Source organism: Carlito syrichta, unplaced genomic scaffold (genome assembly GCF_000164805.1).
Source record: "Carlito syrichta isolate Samal-C Ts95f unplaced genomic scaffold, Tarsius_syrichta-2.0.1 Scaffold303985, whole genome shotgun sequence".
Taxonomy (NCBI): domain Eukaryota; kingdom Metazoa; phylum Chordata; class Mammalia; order Primates; family Tarsiidae; genus Carlito; species Carlito syrichta.
Window position 1 is genome coordinate 114,825 of NW_007248081.1, and position 26,820 is coordinate 141,644.

Below are 26,820 nucleotides of genomic sequence, written 5' to 3' on the forward strand. Positions count from 1 at the left end.
TTGTGTGTGCAATAGTCATCCCCTTAAAGGCAGGGATATTTTGTTGCCCTTTAAATTCTAACCACAAATTGGGTTTTCCAGATATTCAGGGTCTTGGAAACTATTTAATAAAAAAAGGATGTCTGGTGGTTTTTTTCAATACTTTAAGAGTCCAACAGAAAATGTCATGTGCTCAGAGAAAAAGCTACGCAAATCAAAAAGAATTTTATCTATGTGGAAATATCTTATATTGCAAACCCACAAGGGTCCATGTAGCAGTTACATGTCTAATTAAAATAGAAAAATGACACATTTTTAATAAGTATAATTTGGTAGAAAAATTCTTCTGAAACAGGCTGTCTGTAAGGAGACAAGAAAAAAAGGAGTTTGAAGAGGTGACAGCATTAGGAAATATTTCTTTAAGATGAGATGTTAAGCAAAACAATAAGGTATCAGTGCTTAAGGAGCTAGGTGTGTTTTGGATAAAGAAAGAGAACAACAAAAGAACTTTCAATGATTAGAGAGAGAGAAGCATCACCAGGATAAGAAATGAGAGTATTAAGGAAGAAGCCATGTATTTCAAGTTATCTGAGTGAAAATAACTGGAGAGAAATTCATATGAATGGGAAGTAAGAACAGGACATACATTATGCTTCAAGGCCACAGTGACCAACTAGACAGGAAAATTAGGTTTAAACACAAAGGACAGGGCTGAGCATGGTGGCTCACTCCTGTAATCCCAGGCTGAGGTGGGAGGATGGCTTGAGCCCAGGAGTTCAAGATCAGCCTAGGCAACATAGCAAGACCTGGTTTCTACAAAAAAATTTAAAAATTAGCCAGGGCATAGTAGTGCATACCTATAGTTCCAGTTACTCAGGAGGTTGAGGTGAAAAGACCACTTAAGCCCAGTAGGTCGAGGCTGCGGTTGACAGTGATTGTGCCACTGCACTCCAACCTGGGTGACAGAATGGGAACCCAACTCGGGGAAAAAAAAAAAAGCACAACACTCAGCCTTTAGTGTGACGTCAGATATTTCCACCTAGTTTTTCCAGTGAATGTTATCTTCACACAAATCCTATAGGAAATGAAGACCTATTACAGAAACTTGCTGACTCTATCCTTCACCTCACTCCAGAAATCAGGCTTTACATTAATAGTCTTCTAATTTTAAAAGTGGACACTTCATGCTTTGAAATAGAACCAAATCAGAAAACATTCTTGTTCATAAACCTATCAATGTAAATATAAAGTTATTTCACCAAGGAGTAAGAAAACAAAGTATGCCTATGCTGATTCTCTCCACTAAGTCATCAACGCATGCTTAAGAATGCCAATCCTCATTTTTTCTGCAAATTCTTTCAGCAGCAGTGTGCCTGCAGTTTTATAAGGTGCAGGCCACGAAGAAGGCTTCCCTTGGGTCTCAGCCCTCCAACCATGAAAGCACCTCTGCAAGGTAGGAGCTCCTTCACCTCCTGCACCTCAAAAGACATCATGAAGATGAGGTGGGACACCATGCAGAGCACTGAGCACAGGGTCCAGCCAAGGACAGTCAGGGGCAGTGATTTGGGTTTTGTTCTGTTGATGATAACAAAAATAAAGCTAAATAAATTTCAGTGCAGACTTACTCCCTATTTCTTAGAGAGCTATAGTAATTCTAAATAGAATCACTCCCAGCACATTATTTATAGTAGATTAAGAAAAAAAATAACAAAAATTTATTCCCAGTTGAGAATTCTCAACTAGAAGAGGGGTGAGTTAAACTGCTGTCAAAATAAACAGCTGTTCCTCAGAGTAGCTACAAGATTTGAAACTTCTCCTCTTTGGTCTACATGGCTGGAGGCAGCAGTCTGGAACAGATGTTTCTTCTTTAGCTATTGTAACAAGGTTCTCACAGAAGGAAAAAAAGAATCTGAAGAGCTATATATATACAAATTAGTTGTGAGATCCTAGCTAGTCAAAGGTTTAGTTAAAAACTTTTAATTGCCAGCCTTTAAATGCTTAAGTTTAAATTCTGAGACAACTCTAAATTATACATATTTTTGGATACATTATTTTTATAAACTCAACTATTGTTACAAATAAATATGGTCATTTTTTTTTTTAAAAAAACTTTTGGGGGAGGTATCAATTAGGCCTGTTCGAAACAGCTGCAGCAACTTGACGTTGAATAGACATTAACACAGTTCTGTCACATATGGCAGACTCTGGAGCCAGACAGCCGGGAGGCAGCTTAGCTACTTGCTAGCTGTATAATGATGGGCAAGTCAGGATCTCTCTGTGCCTCAGTTCATCATCTGAAAAATGGGGATAACAACAGTACGTATATCACATCTGGTTGCTGCTGTAAGGATTAAATGAGTGAATACAGCTCCAGACACAGTTGACATGATATCGGTTAGTTATTAAAGCATGTCACCCATTGACTGTTAGAACAAATGTATCTATTATATGCCATAAATTGCACTAGAGACTCAAAGGTAATAAGATAGACACAGATCTTACTAGAGGAGAAAAGGTCTGAGCAGAGATCACAAGGGTGAGTACAACAATGTAGCCAGGCCAAGTATGGCAGGTGTGCACAAGAAACAGGAAGTACAGGGGTCTGAACTCCAGAGAAAATGTTCCATGGAAAGCTGCCATCATGGGGGAAGGGAATCAGAGTGAGGACAGTGGTTTAACTACATGTAATAAAAAATGGACCATCATTCCATGTTAAAATTTGCTCATCTATGACCAGGATTGTACCTGAATGCCAGTGAATGAACAACAATGGAGATATGTTAACAGTATGTTTATAGTAAATATTTTGCCTGCTGTATCAAATGTTGCTTTCCAGAACAGACCTCCGACAAATTAAATGTCTACATCTAGAGCTGCAGACCTAATATTCCATATCCATTCATTCACATTAGCTCAGTTTCCGAAGTCAAATAATATGGAAGTGCAACCTAGGAGATAAGAAGGCTCTGACAAGGCATTTATTTGTCAACAGTTCTTGCTAATATTAAAACTCTAGACTTTTAAAAGCTATGTTCTGTCTAAAATTCAAGCATTGTAACCATACTGGCCAAAAAGAAATAAAAATAGAAGAGAACAATAAAATACCTGTGTGAAATCTCACCACCTGATACAACCACTTCCCTTCCAGTCTTCCGTATGCTGTTTTATCCTAAAGAAAATGTCTTCTTTGTTTTATTTAGATGAAACGTTTTCATACTTAGTCCTAGCAATTTTAACTTTGTGTGTACACGAACATGTGTGTGGAAGCAGTTTTTCCCAGGAGCCATGCAACTCTGACACAGAGACGCTTCACTCTGTTGCCTACTTCCTGAGGCCTGCCATTCAAATTCTTTTCTGCCTCTGACCAACCATTGGTAACAAAAGGCCAGCTCACCCACAGAAGGCCCAAAGCCCTCTAATTCTTTTAGATCTTGGGAAGATTTGGAGTTAGATCTAGATTCAAATCCCAACTTTAATCACTTACAAACAATATGGGCTTGGTCTCACAAGAAAATCCCCAGATGCCAGTGCTGTTACTTGTAAAATGGAACACAAACCACAGAGTATGGGAGGCAAAGCATGACACAACAGTTAGGAGTACCGGCTTGGGAAAGGGTGCATGGGCTTAAACTCCAGTTCCACCATTTTCAGCCAGTGGAACATTATGCTAAAGAGTGTCTAGCATAATGTCTCTGGGCCTCAGCTTCTTCATCTTCCGTAAAGGATAGTAACGGTGAAAAGCTGTAGAATCACTATGCAGATTGGCTGAGATGAATATATGTAGGACATTTCTCCTAAATATGTATACATAAGACATCTCCTAAGTTTTCATAGAAATACCCAATATATGAAAGGTATTGTCACTTCATACATCTGTTTTATACTTTATGCAAAATTGGTCAGAGGTCCTAAAGGACATCCTAGGTTTTATGATTTGCTGGAAAAGCTCACAGAACTTAATAAGGTCATTATACTCACTGTCATGGTTTATTACAGCAAGAGCATCCAGATTAACATCAATAGGAAAAAAGCACACATGACAGAACAGAGTCCAGGAAAAACCAGGTCTGTTCTTCTAGCTGTCCTCTCTCAAGGGAGTCCCACAGATAGAACTTCATTATCCCAAAACACGTGACGTCATGTGCAAAGTACTGCCATGCAGGAAGGCTCCCCGGACCTTGGTGTTCACTGGGAGTCCATCACTTAGGCATGGACTGCCTGTGTGACTGATCTGAGCTGTTCAATCTCCAGTCCCTCAAGAAGTCAAAAACGACACAATGCAATCCAGAGCCCTAGTGCACAAAATCAGGTGCTCACCATAAATCAAACTGTTAGCAAACCTAGCTAGGCTGGACCAAAGTCCCAGGTCCATAAAAAGACCCTGCTCAGGCAGAATATTACTAAGGGAACAGGTGTCCTCTCAGGAGCCAGTCAAAAGCCAGTCCTTTCTTTAGAATGTGTAGAGGTTGGGTTCCCTAAGCCTACCGAATTAACCCTTTACTGTATAATAATTTATTGAGCAACAATCATGTGTCAGGAGATAAAATAAACATTTGATTTATATTATCTCATTTAACACTAAAAAATTTTGATGAGGAAGGAATTAACAACCTTAAAAAAATAACAACAACAAAAAAACAAAAATGGAAACTGAGGCTTAGGAAGGTTTTATGTGTTCACAGCCACATATCTAGTATAGAATGCAAACCTGGCTGTCTCAGATTGCAAAACCTTTACTACTTCCACTACGTCAAGTTGCCTCATAAAACATTATGAAACTTAAAATAATATATTGTGGAGTATGTGACACAAATATATTTACTAACCAAATTTATTTCTGGTAGTGAAAAAAGTACCAGAAATACAAAGAATCTGTGGAGAAAATAAACAAGAACTAGGTGAACTAATGTGCATTTTCTACACAGTTTCACATTAAAATACTGTGTTTTTATTAAAAAGCTATCTAATCATAGCTAAGGAAGTAAAACCAAGTCCAATAAACTCAGCAATAAAGTTTTTCTGAGATTAGAAATAACCAACTCTTTTAATTCAACCTTCTTTTTCTTTACACTGCAAAACTTTTTAATCCCCACAAACATTTGCTGAAATACAGAAATGACTTACCCATCTATTAAGAATAACAGTTTTCATTGTAGGAATGTTTCACCAGTTTCCCTAGGGAGGTAACAATGCCTTCTCACTTTAATATGTGTGTGGTTTTTTTCTTCTCCCCATCTAATCAGCTAATACTTTTCAAAAGATCTTTTTAATGCCTAAATGAAAGGATTCCACATCAAAGACCTGACCTCCCTATTAAAGTATCTAAAAGAAACCCTACGAATGTAAAATCTATTCAAAGGCAAATTGCATGTAGCGTACTGTACAATGCATTAAGAAAAGAAAAAAAAAGCCATAAGAACTGCATGGAATTTGATAAAATTATGTCACAAAAATACAAATTGATCTTAAGTATAAAGAAACAAATTCATAGCCAAAAGCTTATTACAAAAGTGCTCTGCAATCAGCCAGAAGGGTAGTCTTTATGAAGAACTACAGAATTTGTCACTTTTTCAATCAAAATGTCTGATTACGGCTTACTGTTGGAGAGGCCAAAAAGAGAACAAACCACATATTTTTCAATAGATTTAAAATCTGAAATTTTAAAGCTAACTTTCAACATCAGAAAAGGTAGGCTTTCGTACAGAAAAAAAAAGAGTGGAATAAAATACTGAAATAAAAGTAGAATAGACAAGGTGGTATAAATAAAAATGCTTTTTAAAAAACAAATTAAAAATTTTACCATACCATGAATGTGGTTCTGAAGTTATTCAAATCGGTAAAAAAGTCTTCCACGGACACCTTCTTCACATCAATGACGTAGTATCCCATTAGACTCTGGTATAACTTTTCCATGTTTTCATGTAACTTGGAAAGTTTCTCATTTTGTTCTTTTGCATGGATAACAAAGCTGTATGCTATAGTTAAGGTATTCTGAAATTTACAAAGTAATGCTTGAGGGGGAAAATTTCTATGAATCCAATGTTTTAGTCTAACAGCTATCTTTATAACATCCTCAAAATTCTAAAATTACTTCTAACAGCTAACCATTCCTAAAGTAAGTCTACACTGTTCAGTGAAGAAATCTTAAACTCCATTTCTTATTAACTTTGCAAAAAATTAACAGAAAACACAAATATTTATATATTTAATATTTATATATTTAATATTTATGTTAACTAATTGAGTTCAAGAAAAATATTCTTCTACTTTATCATAGTAATACATATATTATACAAAACATGTAATATGATTCAAAATTATAGTGCATTAGTTGCAGTTAAGTAATTGCAATGACAGTGAAATCAACAGTATAGTCATTGAACAACTTGGGATCATTTTCCCGTTCCTACACTTGGCAGTAGTGTGCCTGAGGGCAAGTGCCTTCATGTCTCCTAACTCAATTTTCTCATCTGTAAATTAGGAGTAATAATATCATCTATCTTATAGGGCTGGTGCAAAGACTAAATGAGTTAAAACATGAAAAGTTCATAGAAAAATGGGCATTTAATAGTATATATAATACTCATAGTATTATTTCCCAGTTGTTTAAAATTTAAATGTTATTAAGGTTCTAAAAGCAAACAAAAAAAAATTTCTTAAAGTTAAATTACAAACTTTAGCCAGTGGCTCATGCCTTTACTCCCAGTACTTTGGGAAGCGGAGGTGAGAGGATTGCCTGAGCCTAGGGTTCAAGACCTGCCTGGGCAACTTGGTGAGACCTCGTCTTTACAATAAATCAAAAAGATAATTAGTCGGGTATGGTGGCGTACACCTGTAGTTCCAGCTACTTGGCAGGATGAGGCAGAAGGATCACCAGAAACCGGCAGGTTGAGGCTGTGGTGGCCGTGAGCCTGGGTGACAGAGTAAGACTCCGACTTGAAAATAAACAAAAACTTTTTGCATAATATAAATAATTTAATGATCTAACTTCTCCTGGAAAAATGATATGGGATTTCTTCTATCTGTTACATTATTAAAAGTTACAACCACACACAGAGAAGTGTTCTTGTCTTTACTTAAGATGTCATAATTCAAAAGACACTGAAATCAAGAAGATTAATTTAACACGTATGTGGCTCAGTTTATGTTCCTCTTAATAGTAAAGTTTCTCCTTATATTTTCTGGAATCCAGATCTTTAGTAGTGCTAGTGATTGATGCGTATAAAGATGATACCATTTTGTAATTCTTGGATAAACAACAGAAGATTTTATAGAATTAGTCAAACCACAAAGTCACAAAAAATCATAAGAATAGAGTCAAACAAGACAGACTTCCAAACAATTTATCAATATCCATGAAAAGCTGTAGATACAGTGAATTAATGTAAATAAAAGTCACATGTAAAATGCATTCAAAAACTATCATTAAATAAAATGTGATTATTTTGTAACATAAAATAATCATTCAGAAATCACCAATTTATAAATAGGTTTACCTAGTCCATCTATAAACTGTCGCCTAAAACTATTTATGTCCCAGATAGAGAATCTATCCACATGAATTTTTATATATTTTTAACTCCTATTTAAAAGAGAAACTAGTTTTTTTGGCTTCTCTTGTCCAACCCTATGCTTGAAGGATTTGTTTAATTCTTCCTCTCCCATGAAGCTTTCTTCTCTAATCTCTATAGCTACGAGTATGGAAACATAGCACTTGCATGCTGGAAACACTAAATTTGTAGTCCATGGTACTCTTCGGGAAGTTCATCTGGCATATTCTAATGCCCAAATCTAAAAGTTGTGATTTAACTTGTGATTTCTCTCCTCTAGTCTAACTCCTTAGTAGTGTCTTGTTCTTGCCACATTTCTGGCAAGGGTGGTCACCTCTGACTGCCAGCCCATTCTCTAGGTGCTGTGTTCTACCTTCTTAGCTGTATGAAGCCTAACCATCTGCAACTATATTGGTGCCTATTACTTATTTCATCCTAGTGCCAGTTTTCTTAACTTTTGGTGGGAAGGGTAACAGGTGTGTTCAAAAGTCTGAAGAAAAGTCATGAAACTTCTATCCATAAAAATGCATGTAATATTAAGAGCTAACAGAGACCCTGGGAATATCCTAGACAATAGATTAAAGAAACCATTTCAATGGGTGTCTCTAATTGTCTGGTTCTATAGCTATCGCTTTTCTGTCTCAACGCTGCTTCTATGGCTTTACATTTTAACAGGCACTTCACAAATATAAATACAATAAATACAAACTGTATCCTAATACCTGGAAATACACCCATTCTCAAAAATCCATTTGGTAAACAGGTTAAAATAAAGCAATAATTTTTAGATTTTCAAGTAAGAATCACAAGTAATGAAACATCAGAAATATATCTGTGCATACTTAGAAAAAAAGAAGTATAATTCTACTAAAAGATATGATAGAAAAATGACCAAGAGCTATAACCCTGGAAATGACAAAGTTTTGTTCTAAAAACTAGAAATTGTGTTTTTTTAAATAATTGTTATCTATGAAACAATTTGCACCCAAAGGAATGGAATTTTGAATAACTGAAATTACTCACAAGAACAGTAAATTGTGGTTAAACTAAAACAATTTTGAAAATAGTCAAATTAATGCCCAGAAGTTTAATTATTTTTTTTCCTCCATCATCAAGTTCTACATTTGTCAAGAGCTTTGGAGAAACATGTGAGATACTAAACAAACATTTGATAAAACTCATTACAAAAATATTGAAATATATTCAGTTCCCTGATGTTTAGAGAAGTCTATTTAATTTTCCTTTACCATGACTAAGACCAAATTCTCATGAATTTCTACTTGAATCACCGTAATCAATCCAATTCTTCCATTGGAAAGGGAATAACTACGTCTTTGTTCACATACACTGAACAACAAGTGTTTAGTTGTGGCCAACTAAGGAGCACAACTAAGAGTTGAAATTCTAATCTGCCAGTACTGGTCACTACCAAACCACTGACCACAAATATATTCCACACTTAGTTCATATTGTCATCATTACACTCTTGCCACTAAGGATGCCCATGAATTCCATTAACACACTTTACAAAGATCAGTTTTAAATGGTCCCATGTCATAGACCTTAAGTGCCCAGGATCCAGCCAGGCACTCAGTATAGCTCCTAAGTATTCTAGACACTCTTCTGGGCACTAGGGAAAACAGTAGTTAACAAGATAGGCAAAGTCCCTGCTATCATAAAACATACATCCTAGAATATGGAAGCAAATAGTAAGTAAATGCGTGGGATTTTCACACAGTGATAAGTATGATGAAGAAAGTGAAAGTTTATGCTGTTCTATAGAGTGACAGTTTGGGTAGTTGTGGAAATCCTGGGTAAGAAGGTGAGACTGACTAAACAACCCAGGCATGACTGCAAGAAGCAGTGAGAAAGTTGTGTAGCACTCTATTGCAAAGGTATTAAGCCTTCAGAAAAAGAAAAGATTACTATAAATGAGAGGATTCATAAAGGATTAAGAGCAAAATATTGAACCTTAGTCTTAAAAGTTTGTTAGGAATAGATTAAGCACAATGAGATACCATCTCATACTGGTCAGAATGGCTATTATTAAATAGTCAATAAAACAACAAATGCTGATGAGGAAGTGGAGGAAAGGAAACACTCCTACACTGCTGGAATGTAAACTAGTTCAACCCCTATACAAAGCAGTTTGAAGATTTCTCAATGAACTAAAAATGGAGTCACCATTCAACTCAGCAATCCCACTTCTGGGAATATACCCAATAGAACATAAATCACTCTACCAAAAAGACAACTGCACTTGCATGTTCATTGCAGCACTATTCACAATAGCAAAATCGTGGAACCAACCAAAACGCCCACAGAAAATGACCTGGGTCGAGTGCAGTGGCTCACGCCTATAATCCCAGCACTTTGGCAGGTCGGTCGAGGTGAGAGGATTCCCTGAGCCCACAGGTTCAAGAGCAGCCTGGGCAACTTGGCGAGACTTCATCTCTACAATAAATCAAAAAATAATAATAATAATAGCCAGGCATGGTGGCACGTGCCTGTAGTTCCAGCCACTAGGAAAACTGAAGCAGAAGGATTGCCTGAGCCCAGCAGGTCGAGACTGTGATGGCCATGAGCATGCTACTACACTCCAGCCTGGGTGACAGAGTGAGATTCCAACCAAAAAGAAAAAAAAAGAAAAGAAAATGGATTGGATAAAGACTATGTAGTACATATACACAACAGAAAACTATGAAGTCAGAAAAAAGAATGAAAAAATGGCCTTTACAGTAATATGAATCCAGCTGGAAACCATTATACTAAGTGAACTATCACAGAAACAAAAAACTGAATACGGCCTATTCTCACTCATAAGTGGGTACTAAACACTGAACACACACAGGCCCAAGGATGGGAACAACAGACACTGGGCGCTGATAAACGAAGAAGGGAATAAGGGATACAAAGCCATCCACTGGGTACCATGCTTACCACTGGGGGCAGGGGAGACAGGCTCATCAGAAGCCCAAAACTAAACTTTACACAGTATACCACTGTAACAAATCCTCACCATTGAAAAACAAAAAAAGAATAGGTTAAGTGGAAGAAAGGCAAGCAATGAAGAACAAAAGAAGAAAAGGAAAAGAGGGTAAGAAGACTAATTCAAGAGAAGAAAATTCTGCTAAAATAAATCACTCAATTATCCACTCTTAGACCTGAGTCATGCATTACAAATTTACATTCACCCATTCCAATCTTCTATTTTACTTCCGAGCCACAGTCCAGTTAAAGAAAAATGTATTCCTTTACCTGCAAAATACTCGATGTTATGCATTGTAGAATATAGCTATTAATAAGTCTTCCTTTTTATAGATTTACTGGGATGGTTTTAGCATTTAATCAGTAATTTTAGAAGTGCCTAATGCATTGCTATACAGTAGAAAAACAAGAAAGTGTGACAATAGAGTGGGATTTCAATAAAGGAATCTAAAGAATGTAATATGGGGAAGAGTCAAGTAACTTGTCATGCAAGTTGTAATAAACATAAAAATATAAAAATGTCTAGTAAGATGATTGTTTTCCCTAAAAGACTCAGAAGAGGTGGTAGGAAAATGGAAAGGCATTTTGTGCAATGAGAATTTCAAGTGAAGTGCTCTAAGTTCTATTTGTTATTTTGCTTAAAATAAGAAATATTACAGAATTTAAAGGTCAAAAGCAAGGAACAAGTACTACATGACAAAATCCTGGCATTTTCTTATAATTTTCTCACTGATAGGATTCAGAAGTGCACTCACCACACATACAAAAGTTTACGTATGACAATACTAATGACCCTACCTCGTACTTTTGTTTCTCATTTTTAAAGTATGTGTTTACTGTGGAACTATTCAACTCTAATTAAGGTTCTGACCAGACTTAGCAATTGGAAGGTAACAACCATTACTAAAAAGTCAATGAAATGCATGTAAAATAATTGTGTATGTCTTTTAAAGAATGTACTGAATTCATATTTTTTATATAGAGCAGTGTCTGTAAAGAGTGAGCAAACACTAGAAGAATAAAAATACAATATACTCTAACTGAGGGCTATCAGTGAAACTTCATGAAACAAAAAGATATAATTATATCTTTATAATTATAATTTAAAGTATTTCAATTAACAGATTATATAAAGGTTCACTAAAGCAAGAATGTTTAAACTAGGTATGTACCTGTAACATACATCCTTAGCTTAAATAATACATTCTTTCAGATTTGGTTGATGAACGAAACATTTGATATGTATTTCAACTACTAAGCATTTAAACCAAAAACACAGTTAGAATCTTAATAAAAACTTTAGTACAATACATTTTACTTGTGTATTTTAGCTTCTAAATCCTTCAACTTTGTAAGATGTAAGAAGCTCACAATGTGCCACTTGAATAAGATCTGTATAAATGCATTTAATATTCAAAATCTGACTTGTTGTCAGTCCTAATTAAAGTAAACAAAACCTTACAATGAATGAATTTAATTACTTAGAAACTGGTATGTCTAACTAAGATGAAAAGCAAACGAGTGCAATCTAATCTCAGCAAAGAATATTTATGATTATAAGCTTTGTCAATAGCAAAGTGCACCAACTGTTCATATATCTGACTTCCAAGAGATACATGAATGTTAATCAGTTCATTAGAGGCTTCTAGGTTGTGATATTTCGCGACAGGATGTAGTAGCTTTCTTGTCCATGGAGTATAATTGTACTCAGAATGAAAAATTGTTTCCAACAAAGCATCATCCTTTCTGTTTCTGATTTCCTGCTGGTTACTTTTTATTAGCTGTATACCTTTCAAGAAGCCGACATTATTCAGCTTCTTGTGTCACATAAATACAAGTATGAATATGTCCTGAGATCGTCTGCTGAGTGGGATTCAACAACCTTGACTCCGAGCTCAGAAATTTATCTTAGTTCCATAAACCTGAGCTTCATAATTAGTGCAGTCATGGTGTACTTCCAGAAGTTACATGCAAGTAAAAATATTCCCAAAACTGCTTTCTATCTACAGGGAACAATAACAAGTAGTTCAATTAACAGTATTTAATGATTAAAATAACAATCTGTCACATATGAACATGTTAACATTATAAAGTGACTGAGGGAAAAGCTAATAATGATGAACGTGATATAACTCGGCAATAATACATTTATTTTAAAACGCGTATTTGTTAAATGAGAAGGTATGACGAGATACTGGTGGAGAAATACAGACTTCATCCTTAGTTTTCTTAGGAAAAATCCTTATCTAGTTCAGTAATAAAGGCATCCTGAATGGGAGGGAAGATGCAAAAGAAAACAAGCACATTAGCCAGAACTGATTGCTACTGGAGTAAATGTTTATATTTCCCGACAGAGACAGTGGAGGAGGCTAAAATTGAACTAATTCACAATTAAGCTAAATGCATATACAATAAAATCTATGACAACCCAAATATTAATCTTGTGATTCACTAAATCTCAGAAGATAGGAGGTAGAAAGAGGAAAAGTAGCCATTTAACTCAAGTACCTCAGTTTAAAATATTAGGAATATCTATTTACAAGAGCTCATTTTAGAAGTGGGTTGTCCTTTCATATAGAATTCAGAAGTCCATATGGGATTTTAATAATGCATTGTAGAAGTATTTTATTACAACACAAAATATATCAGTCTCTAATTTTACAGAATGGTTTGCAAAGCAACTCAACATTAGTTTCAGGAAATAAAAAAGTTTATTACTTCAGTTACTCATTAGAGATTAAGCTACAAAGTTAGTGATAACAAAGATAATTGAATACAAATGAAACCTTAAATTAAATAGGACATAAGCCTCATGCTATTAACTGTGTGTGTGTGTGTGTGTGTGTGTGTGTGTATAAAACTTGGGATTAGAAGAATATCTATCCAAGTAGTGATTGCAATAAACTCCATTTCGATTTTGGAAACATGTAATATGTCTAAAGAAAATATTCCATTTTGTGGAGTACACGTTAATTTCTAATATATGCCAACTCTTGAAATTAAGCTGATTAGTGATATCAGTTTGTGAGGGAATGAAGTCTGTATCTGCTTTGTCAAACATTTCAAAAGTACCTAAATCACATCATGACTTTAGATTCAAATGCCTTCAAACTGAGTTTTAATATCTTTTCAATTTATCATGAACAGCAGAAAAAAATAAGGCATATGGAAGGGGGAAAAAATGAGAGAACATACTATCCAAGCTGATCAAAAGGAAAAAAGAATATAAATCAATACGAATGCATGTGAGTATTATTCATGACAAATAAATACTTAAAAAATTTCCCTGCAAAAAGGCAAAGGTTAAATCTTCTATAATTTGGCACTACAGAAAGATCTTTGGCTATGCAAATACACCTAAACCGTTGAATAAATTGTAATTCTAGTTGACTAGTGACTTTGGTTATTTAGATATCAAAAGGATATGGACATCTTTGTCACAAATTTGTCATGCAAGTCCTCAGGAGGGGGAAAGGTTTCCAAATCTTTTTCAAGCTGTTGAAGCTGCCTTCCCATCTGTTTCAAATTCTTTTCCAGCGTTTCTACAGAGACTAAAAGAGAGTATATTAAATGCCTCAAAAGGATGAAATTATAATATATAGAAGGTAAAACACTCTAGAAACAAAATATTTGTGAGGAAAAGAACCTCCTAATAACATAAGAAAATTCATGATTGAAAAAGAAAGATGAATTTCTATTTTTTTTTACCCTTTGATTTTTAAATCCAATTATACAGGAAATTCAATAGGAGAGTCTTTAAAACAGAAGACAAAATACAAGAGATACTCACATACAGGAACAAAACACGTTTAAGAAAGTTTTGTTTAAAATTAGAGGTACTGACCACTAAAAATGCTACAAAATAATTAGTCTATTCAGAGAGGCGAAAGAAAGACTATGTTTTTAAAATATTTAACATAATTTTAACATTTTTCAAACAGGGAGTAGAAAGAAAAGATGAGAAAAGTTGCTGTGTATTGTCCAGGTTAAGCTACAACAAGAAAGAAAAGGTATTAGCGGCCATTTACAATAACGGACAAACATCAAGCTTTCTTCACTGACACCTTGAGCACATTCTGTATTTATTATCTAATGATATTTTTCCTTCTTAGACTTAAAGTTGCTCTCAGAGTGCCCATGATGAACAAATGGTAAGCCAGGGCATGGCAGCACTATCAGAATGCAATGCCCACCTGGTAGGACAGACATTAAGAACCATTTGCCAAAGTTGTGAATTATATAGTCCATGTTATATGACACTAGGAAAAAAGACAACAACAAAAAGAACATACAGTGGCCCAAAACAACTTTTTAAAAATATATTTGCTTTAGGGACATATACATTTAAGTAAAAAAAAAAAAAAATCTGTTGCTGCTGATCAATGAATAACTATATATAATAACATTATAAAATGCATACAGTAATTCTAGGTAATCTGCCATTTTCAGGATTTGAATTAAGCCCGAAGAATGGGTGTAATTCAAGTTTCATCTACAGGGATAGGACTATCCTTTGAAGTAATCTAAGTGCTCAAGAAAATGGGATTGAGTAAAAAAAAAAATTTTTTTAAAGATTAAAAAAAAAATTTAAAAAATTTTTAATCTTTGTTCAACAGAATATATGAAATAGTGTTTTTGTTTTACCTAGCTGTATACAAAATAATGTTTGCTATTCTAATAGCTATTAATAGCTTTTAATAAAATTTAATTTTTATTAGATAAAAATTAGCAATCTACTTCTCAGGCATGTTTAATGAGTCCAATGACTGAAATCTTCAGAGAACCACATAAAATAGTTGTGTCTGAAGAGAGATAGTATTTTAACCATTGGCTCCCACTGTGATGACGCTATTCTGAAATTATACTCACACATACTTTCTCAGCAGTTTTTTAGTTCTCAAGTATTCCCTTTTCTATGATTCTTACAATTGAGACAATAACTCAGAAAACAGGGTCTATAAAATGTTTCCATCATGGTAGCCTTTAGTGTATTAATTCAATCTGTGTAACTCATGTCCCTAATATCTTGCTGTACACAGCTCATGGTGGTAACACATATTTCCTGTGTTGTTCTTTCAGTTTTATGTCTGCTCATCAGTTACCCACAACCACGATGTCTGTTTTGATGCTGTTGTTTCTGCTTCTTTTAAATTTCATCTGCACTCCAGAAAAGACCCCCCCTTACTCCCCAGCATTTGATCTGTCTTCTGATGTCTCATTAGCATTGCCTCGAGCATTTTCCAAGAAATCTCACAGCTAGTCACTTTTATAGTTCTTAACACTTTGCAACTTCTGATAAACAAATGAAGGCCCCAAAACACATAAAATCCTTTTATTAAGTAAATACGTGCTCAGAAAAATTTACAAGTCATACATCTACTATGGTCTATAGATCTATTAGCAGTGTAATGATAGTAGTAGTAATCGTTGCAATAGTAGTAGGGATAATACAAGTAATAAAAACAACAGTTATAATAGCATCTAAAATTTACTGAGTGTTTGTGTGTATGTCAGGTACTGTCTTAAGTGCTTTCCATTAACTCATTCATTTAAGCACGTCACAAAATAGGTATTATCATCATCTGTGGTTTACAGATGAGGAAACTGGAGCCTGAGTAAGTAAAAACGTCAAACAACTAAAAGGTAGTAAAGCCAGAATTTGAAATCAGGTGTTTTCAGTCCAGAGCTTACTTTTAACCATTTTGCTGTACATAAATTAATGACAGAAATTACTATTTCATTTTCACAACCCCTACTTCCCTATCAGTCACAACAGTTAAATACACAAATGTAGTTTTCACAAAAGAACTAGTTTTCTGCACATTCTTGTCTAGTGCAAACACAAGTAACCCACAGATGACTAAATCATGGGAAATATGCGTAAGCATTCTGAATGGACAGATGAACGGAAGTTAGATAGAGATATGCTACTACTAAAAAAAAAATTTAAGGTGGTATCCCAATATCAAACAAACCACTTATTTAAAATACTGCTTAGCCTGCATTGCCAATTATATTATGCACATACATCAAATTAGGAAAAGATTTAGAGAACAGACAAATAAGTCTGAGAGATGTCCATATGCCAAAAAGTCCAAGGCAAATGCTGGGAGAGAACATTCTCTTTTTCCTGACACCAAATACACTAATACAACCAATTCTTTAATTTCCCAACACCAATCAGGTGCCCTACAACTGAACTCAATCCTGGCACTGCCTGGCATTAGTGCAGACTCCGAAAGTTAAAAACAAAGTCCTTCAATTCTGATACCAACTACCCAGAGTTAGTGTTGATTGCATAGGCGAGGTCTCAGTTCCACAAGACCGCCCTCAATTAGGATGCCAGTTGCAAGGCCAAGAGACCACCCCTACTTCTGATGAACTGGCTATCAATTTGAGGATCCCCCATACCCCCCTCCTTTAAGTTCCGTAGTTCACTAGAATGACTCACAGAACTCAAGAAAGGACTACACTTGAGATTTTAGTTTTATTTTAAAGGATACACTTTAAAGTCCAATGGAAGAGACACAAGGGCAAGGAGTGGCAGGAAGAGGTAGCGGGGAGGGATGGTGCAGAGCTCCATGGCCCTCTCCAGGCACACCACCCTGCAGCACACGCTTTACTGAAGCTTCATTTCACAGGCATGAGCGATTAGATCACTGGCCATTTACGAATGAACTCAATTCCCAGTCCTTCTCCCTCCCCATTGGTCAGAGGTGGGCTGATAGTCTAACCCTCTAATTATATGTTTAGAACCTCTGGAGACCAGACCCCATTCTGAAGCCATACCCCCACCCACCTTTGGTCATCACCCTAGCATACAGAATACACTATCACTCAGGAAATTCCAAAGCTTTTAGCAGCTCTGTGTTAGGGATGAGGACCAAATGTTTACTTTTTATTATACCATACAGATACAGAAGTACATGTCTGGTCAGAGGACGGGACTCCAGCACCTGCGGGAGGTGTAAAAGAAACATTTTTGGCTCGTGAGTTGCCATTCTTAGAGCCGTCTAACAGCCTGAGCTGTTCTCGGAGGATGTCAGCTGCTCATAATTGAAGACAGAGCCGCCCTGTGGATGACCACGTCTCAGTTCGACACAAGAAGGTTTTACTCCACTCTTCGGTTGCCAGTGAGTCAGGTACTACTTTCTCTGTGATATCAAGCAACTTCTTCCAAATCCATTTCCAAATCAGCGAAATGGGGAAAATCTCACCTCATATTTTTACCTCACAGATGTTTCATAAAAAATAAATGCTATAACTAGGATGAAGAATTTTTAAAAGAAGAATAACAATATGTTTTTCTTGGAACAGAATAAACAATGAAAAGTTTAAAAACCAAACAGGGATTACTAGAATTTTTAAGAAAGGGAAGAAAAGTCATTATCGTTATCAGGCTCAGGCCAGGGACAGTACTGTGGAAGTCGGACTAAGAAGAGTTGCTATTTTCAAGAGTAAAATATAGGAATTTGGGGGGCATATTCAAACACTCAAGGTCAACATAAAGAGCAAGCAAGCTATCTTTTAAAAAATGAATCTTGCAGCTCCTCTACAGATGGAAATCTCACTAAGCCATTTCTTATGCTTCCTCAGTAGTCTCTGATGACATTACTCGTACATTACAGTTAAGTGGATTTAAATGTAATTGACCAACCTCTCATTGTTGGGTCTTAAATAAGGACCAAATCACACTTGGAAGAAAGAAGTATGAGAATTCTGGGCTAATAAAATGTAAGCTAGGGTTCAGAGCTATCTGATGGGTAAAACCAAATGAAAGAACATTTTAAGAATCCCCTTGGTGTTTTCCTGTTCAACAATTATTGTATTTCTAAAGACAGTTCCTTTATGTATCTTCAAACATAATTTTAGTCATACTTTTCATGTGTCAAGTTCTCTGAGGTCAGTAACTATATTTTTCGTATTAGAAATCCCAACTATACCAGGGAGTTACAAATTACATACTCTCAAAGAAGTATTAATTTACTGGAGTCTGTGTATGCGACCTGTGTGTGAATTTTATCTTTCAACTTTGTCACATTTCTTGATAAAGCAATTAATCATTTTTAAAATTTCTTTTCATTATTTAGAAGAAAAGTAACAAAACAGTGCCATCACAAAACACAGTTAGTACTGACTTTTGCATTTTACGCAGCTAACATCCAGTTGGATGGGATCTCTCTGTCACTCAGTTGTCACATGTCTGTCTCCAGTCAGCGCCCCCATCTGCAATTTCTACAACTCATTGGGCAGAAGGACCGTAAGTTCTGTTTCTTGTGCTAGAAATTTGCTGGTCTTGACCTTCCTGCGATCCCCAGATTTAAACAACTGCAACACCCCAGTCATTTTACTTAACAAACAGTACTTAATTTCTTCCTCACTTAACACTGTTAAAGTATTAGGAACCTTTATCTCTCCTCTGATCTCTGGTCTCCTATTGTTTTTCTCCAGTGCCTTCTTCACAACTGTACAGGGGGATTTCCAGACAATCAGTAATTTAAAGATGTCCCTTCTGCTGGGCATGGTAGCTCACGCCTGTAATTCCAGCACTTTAGAAGGCCTAGGTAGTTCAAGACAAACCTGGTCAACATAGTAAGACTCCGTCTCTAAAAAAACAGAAAAATTAGCTGGGCATGGTGGCAGGCACCTATAGTCCTGGTTACTGAGGAGGCTGAAGTGGGAGGACCACTTGAGTTCAGAAGTTTGATGCTGCAGTGAGCTATGATCATGCCACTGCATTCCAGCTCAGGTGACAGAACCCTTGTCTCTTAAAACAAAAACAAAATAAATAAAGATGTCCCTTCCCTGTTTAAAGCACGCCAGCAAACTGGGTTCATAATATTTGAGCTCCCAAACAGGGTCCTAGCCACAGCCTGGGGGGCTCTACTCCATATTCTGCCAAAGGTTACAACAAACTGTAGTTACCCTGCCCAGGGCTCTTTTTCCTTATTCAGCATCTGATCCTGGAAATAATGTGTATCAATCTACCTTGCCCACTCCACCCCTGGGCCATACCCATTCACACTCTGAGTCAAAAGCTCCAGCCAGTACCAGGCAAGGTGCCCCTCTCTACCCTTCATATCTGGTAACTACCTGTCTCTTTGCAATTACTACACTCAATTACATTAATCTCTTTATGTGTCTTCTCCTAAATGGCTGGGAATTCCTTAAGGGAAGACACCATTCATTTTTATATCTTCAGATTCAATAACCTATGGCAGATACTCAAATGTTTGTTGAAGGAATGCATTTTGAACTTAACTTTAAGCTCACAAGATAAGCACATTAAAAATAAAGAAAACCAGACAGATTAAATAAGGCATTAAAATCTAAGACACAGACTTTTCTCCAAGTGTCTTGTTATTATGATCGTTATATACAAGAGGTATTAAAGAGTCTTTAGAATAAAGGTTAAAATCAAAACAATAAATTATAAGTTTAAGGCAATCATGAATACAGGCTTTCTGTAACACTATGGTCTCTATGGTGTACTATGTTAAGATCTCAAGCAAGAAAAGAGGCTTCATATATTGAAGTAAACTTTGTAATTTAGAGAAGAAAAAAAATACTTCTGTGAACATCTCTTGGAGGTGTTGGTCAATATTTCATAACAAGTTTACTAAGAAATGCCACATTCATCTTCACATATAATACAATCCAGGAAAATTGATTTCTTAAAGGAAAGATTAAACAACATAGACCATTTAAACATTCAAACTAAATCAACCTTCCTATGCTCACAGAAACAATTGTTTCACGTGGAAAGCTATTTAGTTTCAGGCGCTGAACAAAGTATTTTTTCCCTAGATGACTGTAATAATAAAGGTGTTTTATAAAGCTACAACAATATTTTATAAATCCAAGTTAAAATAATAAATTGGATGGACAAGAGGAACAAAAGCAAACCTTGGTAGCATATAAAAAAAATCTGACTATTAAGTAGTTCTACAACAAAACCTAAATTCTAGAATATCATTATAAAACCCATTACTACAATGAAAAGATACAAGACTGAAAGAAGATTGTAAAAAAAAAAATCATAAATTCAAAATAAATGTAGCTGGCTCCTACCAGCCCAAGGTAAACTGAAAGCAGCAATGCTAAGTGGCCAGCTAGTCACCCTCCTCAAGCAGCTTTCTCTTCCTCTACTGTTCTGATTTCTGATGGGACCCTTGCAGTAGCACACCATAGTTTGCATTGCCTAATTAAATCTCTGTATCATATGCAACGGGGGTTTTATTGATGATGATGAGAAATGTCCATATTTGCTATGGAACCTGGAAAGAAGAAGGGGAGAAGGCAAGTGGACGAAATTTAAGTACAACAAACTCCAGGCCTCTAGCTGGTTCTGTGGCGCCATTTCTCCACTAGAGGGAAAGAGGCAGCTTTGCCCTCAACAACCATGACAAGGGGATTAAAGATAGGGCATCTTTTTTAGAAGGAAAAATTGTATTAGTGGGAGGTGCCCATCTCAAAGGAAATTATGTTTACCTGTAAGAGCTTGAGAATTCCTATAGACAAACAAGATGTTCGAGAATATGGCAAATATTAGATAAAAATAGGTGCATAACATTGATGTCTATAACAATATTCAAAACGCTCCCTCAGCATAATGGTTTTGTGTGCATGTATATGGGAGGAGGATGCTACAGCTTTTTACTATGTCCCAGGGGAAATACTGACTGACTTTCAAATGGGACTAGTTGTCATGAGGCTACTAGAGCCAGGTCAGCCTCACAAGTCAAGAACTGCATATATCCAGACTTGGAAATTCCAAATTTTTTCTCCTGCGATCTTCCCCTGAACCCCAAAAAAGCCCATTGGACATCTCTCCTTAATGTTTAACAGGCACCTTAAACTGACATTTTCAAATCAAGATTTCTTATCTTTCTCCTTGAATTTGCTCCTTAGTCTTAGTAAATGACTGGTTTGAGGACTCTCTTCTCTCTCTCAGACACCACACATCTAATCCTAAAGTACATCCTGCTGGTTCTAACTTTAAGGCACAGTCACTTTCTAAATACTTATTACCCTTGGCACTCCCCCTCCAAGCCAACATTATCTATCACTATTCTGGATTATTTTAACAACATCCAATGGGATTTAATGGGATTCTACCATTGTTCCTCTACCATTTTTTCTAAATACAGCAGCCAAAGCAATCTTTTGAACATTTAAGTTGGATGTCACTCTTCTGCTCAAAATCTTCCAGTGGCTCCACATCTCAACGCAAAATCAAATCCTTACATGACCAATAATGCCCCAGGAATCTGCAGCTTTTCTGACCTTATCTCCTGTTACCACCTTTTCCGTCTCCCTCTGCTCCAGTCTCACCTCCACATCTTGAGGCCTCCACACTGGCTCTTCCCTTGGTCTAGAATGTGCTTCTCTAAAATAACACCATACCTGGCCTCTCCATACCTCCTCTGGGGTTTTGCTCAAAGACTGCCTTCTCTGATCATTCAATCTAAAACTGCAAAAATCCTGCCCTAGTATTCCAGAGCTAGCTAGCTGATAAACAGTGACTTCTTTATTTTGGCTTAGGTGCCTTATCTGCCACCTAAACTGTAAACATGGAGACTTTTCTTTTATGTTCATGGCTCTGTGGTCCCTTGGGATAGAAGAGGCACTCAATAAATGACCAGTGAAACAATGAATGCATGAATCTAATTTAATCCATGTTTGCTTGTTTCTGTCATTCACAGACAAGCCTAATCCTGCCTCCCAAGCAATAAGTTCAATTAACTTTTTTGAAAGAGTCTTTTTCTTATAGTAAAAATAACAAAAACAAACAAAAAAACTAATATACTCTATTTCTTTCAGGCTGAAGCAGAAGAGGAAAAACAGAATGCATTTTCCAAATTCCATTCCCTATGCTACTATATCCAACAGGTGAAAATGATTTGTGCTGTTCACTTATGATCTTTGTAATTTTCTGTCTGTGTATTTTTCTTTAATTTTTAGAAAAGTGCAAGCATTTTTCAACAACACAAATAACATAAATTTATAAAATTTGTGGTTATATATTCTAAAGCTTGTGTGAGTTTCAGGCAACCCATAATGGGCATCTGTTCAAATAATGTCTGACAATTCTACAACACAGTATTTACACAGACTCATGCCTACCTGCTACCTTCACCATTAATGATAAATAGGCAGATGTGTGTCAGTAATAAGTAATCACTAAAAAAAAATTAATAACAGCATCAGCAACTGTAACAAATGTAGGGAATTTTTATATAGTATTTACTAGGTACTGTTCAATTTTTATAAACATTTATATATAGTAACCTAATTAATCCTCACAACCAAGCTCTAAGTACTGTTATTGTACCCATTTTATAGGGAAGAAAACTGAAGCACAGAGAGAATAAGGAACTTGTGTAAGACTATACCTCTAGCAAGCTGGGGTTTGAACCATAGTTACCTGGCTTCAGAATCTACTGTCTGAAAAACAGCTTCTTCCATAATAGAATGTCTGTATAATCTAACTGTGATGTCACATTTTTTATTTTGCCAACTAAAATCAGTTTTAGGGTAGTACTGCCTATCAATAAAAATTCCTTAAGTTCAGAGGTATATATAAATTTTCGTTTTAACTGGTTTAGTACTTTCACTTAACAAAAGAACAGGATATTTCACAAGCTTATCAATAACCCTTAGAAAACAAACAATTTTACAATTTAATGATAAACGCTTCCCAGATATACTTACTAGCATAATTTCCCTTGACTGTTTCATAATCCTCAAAGATTATAGTGCAGTCTCCATGTAGTAATGGGAACATGACAAGGATGACTGTAGTGGGTCGAGTAATGTTCCCACAAAAATCATGCCCACCCACAACATGTGACTTATTTGGAAATAGGGTCTCTCAGATGGAATTAGTTAAGGGTATTGAGATAAAATTATCCTGTGACTGAAATCATCCAATGACTAGTGTCCATAAGCAGAGGAGTGGACACCGAGAGACATGGAAGACAGTGATGAGAAGATGAGAGCAGAAATTAGAGTGGTATGTCTACAAGCCAAGGAACACTAAGGACTGCAGCAGCCACTAGAAGCTAGGAGAGAAACAAGGGGTGATGTCCTCTCAGAGTCTTCTGAAGAAACCAACCCTATGAACACCATAATTTTGAACTTCTGGCCCCCATGCTGTGAGAAACTAAGTTTCTCTTGATTAAAAGCACTCAGGCTTTGGTGATTGGTTGTGGCAGCCTGAGTAACTAATAAAACTATTAATTCAAGAGTTTGCAAACTGTGTAAGCACAGTTGGTTTCTAGAGAGCAGCTGGCAATTCTGCCTGCAGTATCTCTCCATCCCAGCAACAAGATTCATGAGATGGCCATGAATGTGTTTGCTCCACCCATGGCTTAAGTTTTTTGTAGTAAATGGATTTGTATGTCCAGCTATACATCAGAATGCACCATTTTGAAATTTTCTTTCATCTACCTTCTTTGAGATTTTCCACCTAATATTGCAAAACTGAGGTGTAGTAAACATTCTTTCACAGTCAGCAGCATAAGAGAGCTCCAAGACCTTGGCCATCACTGGTGATAATGTCCTGTTACTTGATGTTCGCTGTGGTTCACAGGTGACGCTGACAGAACTGCTCAGGTATCTATTTCAAATCTGTAGCTGGCCAAAAATCTGCAAACACTGTAAACCGTTAGTTTCTTGAAAAGATTAATGCTGTATTGATACAACTTTCAGTCTGTTAACCTCCAAAAAGATATAGAGGTCTTCTTGATGTGGTTTGCTTCACCATCATCATCTATCAGCCCAAACAGCAGCAGATTCAGGAAATGTTACAAGCGCAGTATCTCAACAAGCAATCTTTAGCTGCAAGTAGTTCCTCCAGGCCCAGTGTTCTTCACTGTCAATTTACAGAATTCTTAATCCTTCTTGTAATTTTGGCCATGCTCTTTCTATTCTACTTTGCTCCTTTCCAAAACAGTTTGTATTTGCACTATAAAATGACCACCCTGACAACCTCATATCTAAGTCTCCAATTTAGACTTCGGATGCCAACTCTATATAGATAATCCTTGGAAATAAACTGAAAGGATTTAAATGAGTAGCCCCTTACAAATATACCATGCCTGCAATTCACTATAAATATATTTTATAAATCTTGTAATTATCTTGAGAATAGCTCAGGTATAATTTATCATACCTTTTAGTGTCGAAAGTGTTAATCTGTTGAACGTAAAAATTTTACATGTTCAAAATTTACATGCATTTTGGTAAGTATATGCAAACTTATATGTAAATTATATTTTTTAAGAGACTTACTTTTTATATTTGGCTTGTATTAATATTAAAATTATTTTAGAATTCCTAAGTATACTCATTAAATACTAAAGTCAAATTAATTCATCAAGACATAACAACATAGGAGTCATAGGTTAGCTCTCCAGACAAAGCTTTTACTCCACGATCAGTAGAACCAAAGCTACACAACTCAAAGCTACCAAATGTTTTCATTAAGGATAATGAAAAAAAAAGTTAAGCCAACCATCCATGTCTTCCTTTAGGAAAAGTGTCAACAGATAATTCTGAGTGTTACTAGATTTTTAACAATTACCTGCTTATATTAATATCATAACTATTACAGTAGCAAAACAGGATAAGTAGAAAAAGAAATAAGCATATGTAAATACTGTGAGAAAATGAAACATACAAAACAAAAACATACAAAACTAGTTGCACTCTAAAATAAAATCTAAGAAATGTCATAGATCTAATCTGAAAATTAAATGTGAATTTTATTTATTTATTATTATTTATTTATTTATTTATTATTATTTATGTGAATATATTTATTTAGGAAGCCTTAATATGTTCTTACACACATACTAATTTACATTTCATGTTTTATTCAGAAGAGGAATCGAAGCATACTTGTAATTATTTAAAACCATGTGTTAATTCATACTTTCTAGAAGGACCTTTGATTTTCCCAAATTGATTACTAGTTAACATCCAACACAGCAGGTCTACCACTCCTTTAACCGACCTGAGAGAGTAAAATACCTTTTAGTATATGCTACTTGATTCTACAGCCAAAGAACTCTAAGCAGACAAGAAAAATGTGTTACATTAGTATATGAATTTGCTAGAACTGCCATCACAAAATACCCTGACCTAAGTGGCTTGAACAACAAAACTTTATTTTCTCACAGTTCTGGATTCTAAGGTCAAGGTGTCAGTAGGGTTGGTTCTTCCTGAGGACTATACTTGGCCTGTGAAGGGCCACCTACTCACTGGTTCCTCACATGGTCTGTACCCTGTACATCCCTGAGTGGCTGAGAATCCAGATTTCCTCGTCTAATAAGGACACAGTCATATTGTATCAGGACTACCCTAACGACCTCATTACTAATCAACTTTTTAAAGGCTCTCTCTCCAAACACAAATTCTGAGATATTGGGGTTTAGGGCTTCAATATATGAATTCATGAGGGATACAATGCAGTCCACAACAGCTAGAATACATTTTTGTGCTCTTCACTATTCAATAAAAGCAATATCCCTATGTCTCCTATAACGAAATTATTTTATTATAAATACTTTCACCATCAATGATGTATCTTGTCAATTAACTTCATCATATAGTTAGAAATGTGTAAACAAGTGTCTTTTTATAAAACTCTAATATTCCATCATGGATGTGAAACACCAAATGAGATAATATATCTCATACAAAGTATGATGTCATATCCTGCAACCTCGATGACGAAATTGTTCCACATAACACAATGTTAGCTATGTTGTTAATGCTGCTGAAGGGGACAGAAGATTAAATCAAATTGACAACTAGTACTGAATATTCAAAAATATATACCAAACTTGCTAATAAATTTTAATTAGCATTTTTGGAAGGATACAGCAACAAGGAGGTTAATGTACCTGCTGGCTATAGCAAATGAATTTGAAATTTTCAAACATTTTGCAGTTTCCAGGTGGCAACTACCTGGAAATTAAGTGTTCTAAGTGCTCACAGTAGGTTGTTAAGGAAAGATAAACATTTGCTATTTAGTAAGACATTTATCATAAAATGCTGGAAATGCATGAGGAACTGGAAACCAGGAGATATATTTGAACAGACAAATATTTGGGTAAATCAAGGAATTGCTAGCTAAAAGCATATAAATAGAGTCTTAAAAGCAGAAATAAGTCTATTCAATGGAGAGGATTTAAAAAATCAAATACATCAACGAATGGTCCTGATAGCTGAAAATATGAAAGTAGAGAAAAATGGCAAAAATTAAAAACGAGTAATCGTTGACTCTACTCTGATA

General features: G+C 35.6%; 1 protein-coding gene across 5 annotated transcripts in view; it reads right to left on the reverse strand.

Annotated features, from left to right (window-relative positions):
• Positions 1-26,820, reverse strand: part of DIAPH3 (diaphanous related formin 3) — a 398,317-nt gene that overhangs the window by 39,808 nt on the left and 331,689 nt on the right. For all 5 annotated transcript variants that reach the window (XM_008059267.1, XM_008059270.1, XM_008059269.1 and 2 more), the window contains 2 exons: positions 13,944-14,068; positions 5,785-5,949 (listed from right to left, as the gene is read on the reverse strand). In XM_008059267.1, coding sequence (XP_008057458.1) covers positions 5,785-5,949; positions 13,944-14,068 — 290 coding nt within the window. The remainder of the gene's footprint in view (positions 1-5,784; positions 5,950-13,943; positions 14,069-26,820) is intronic.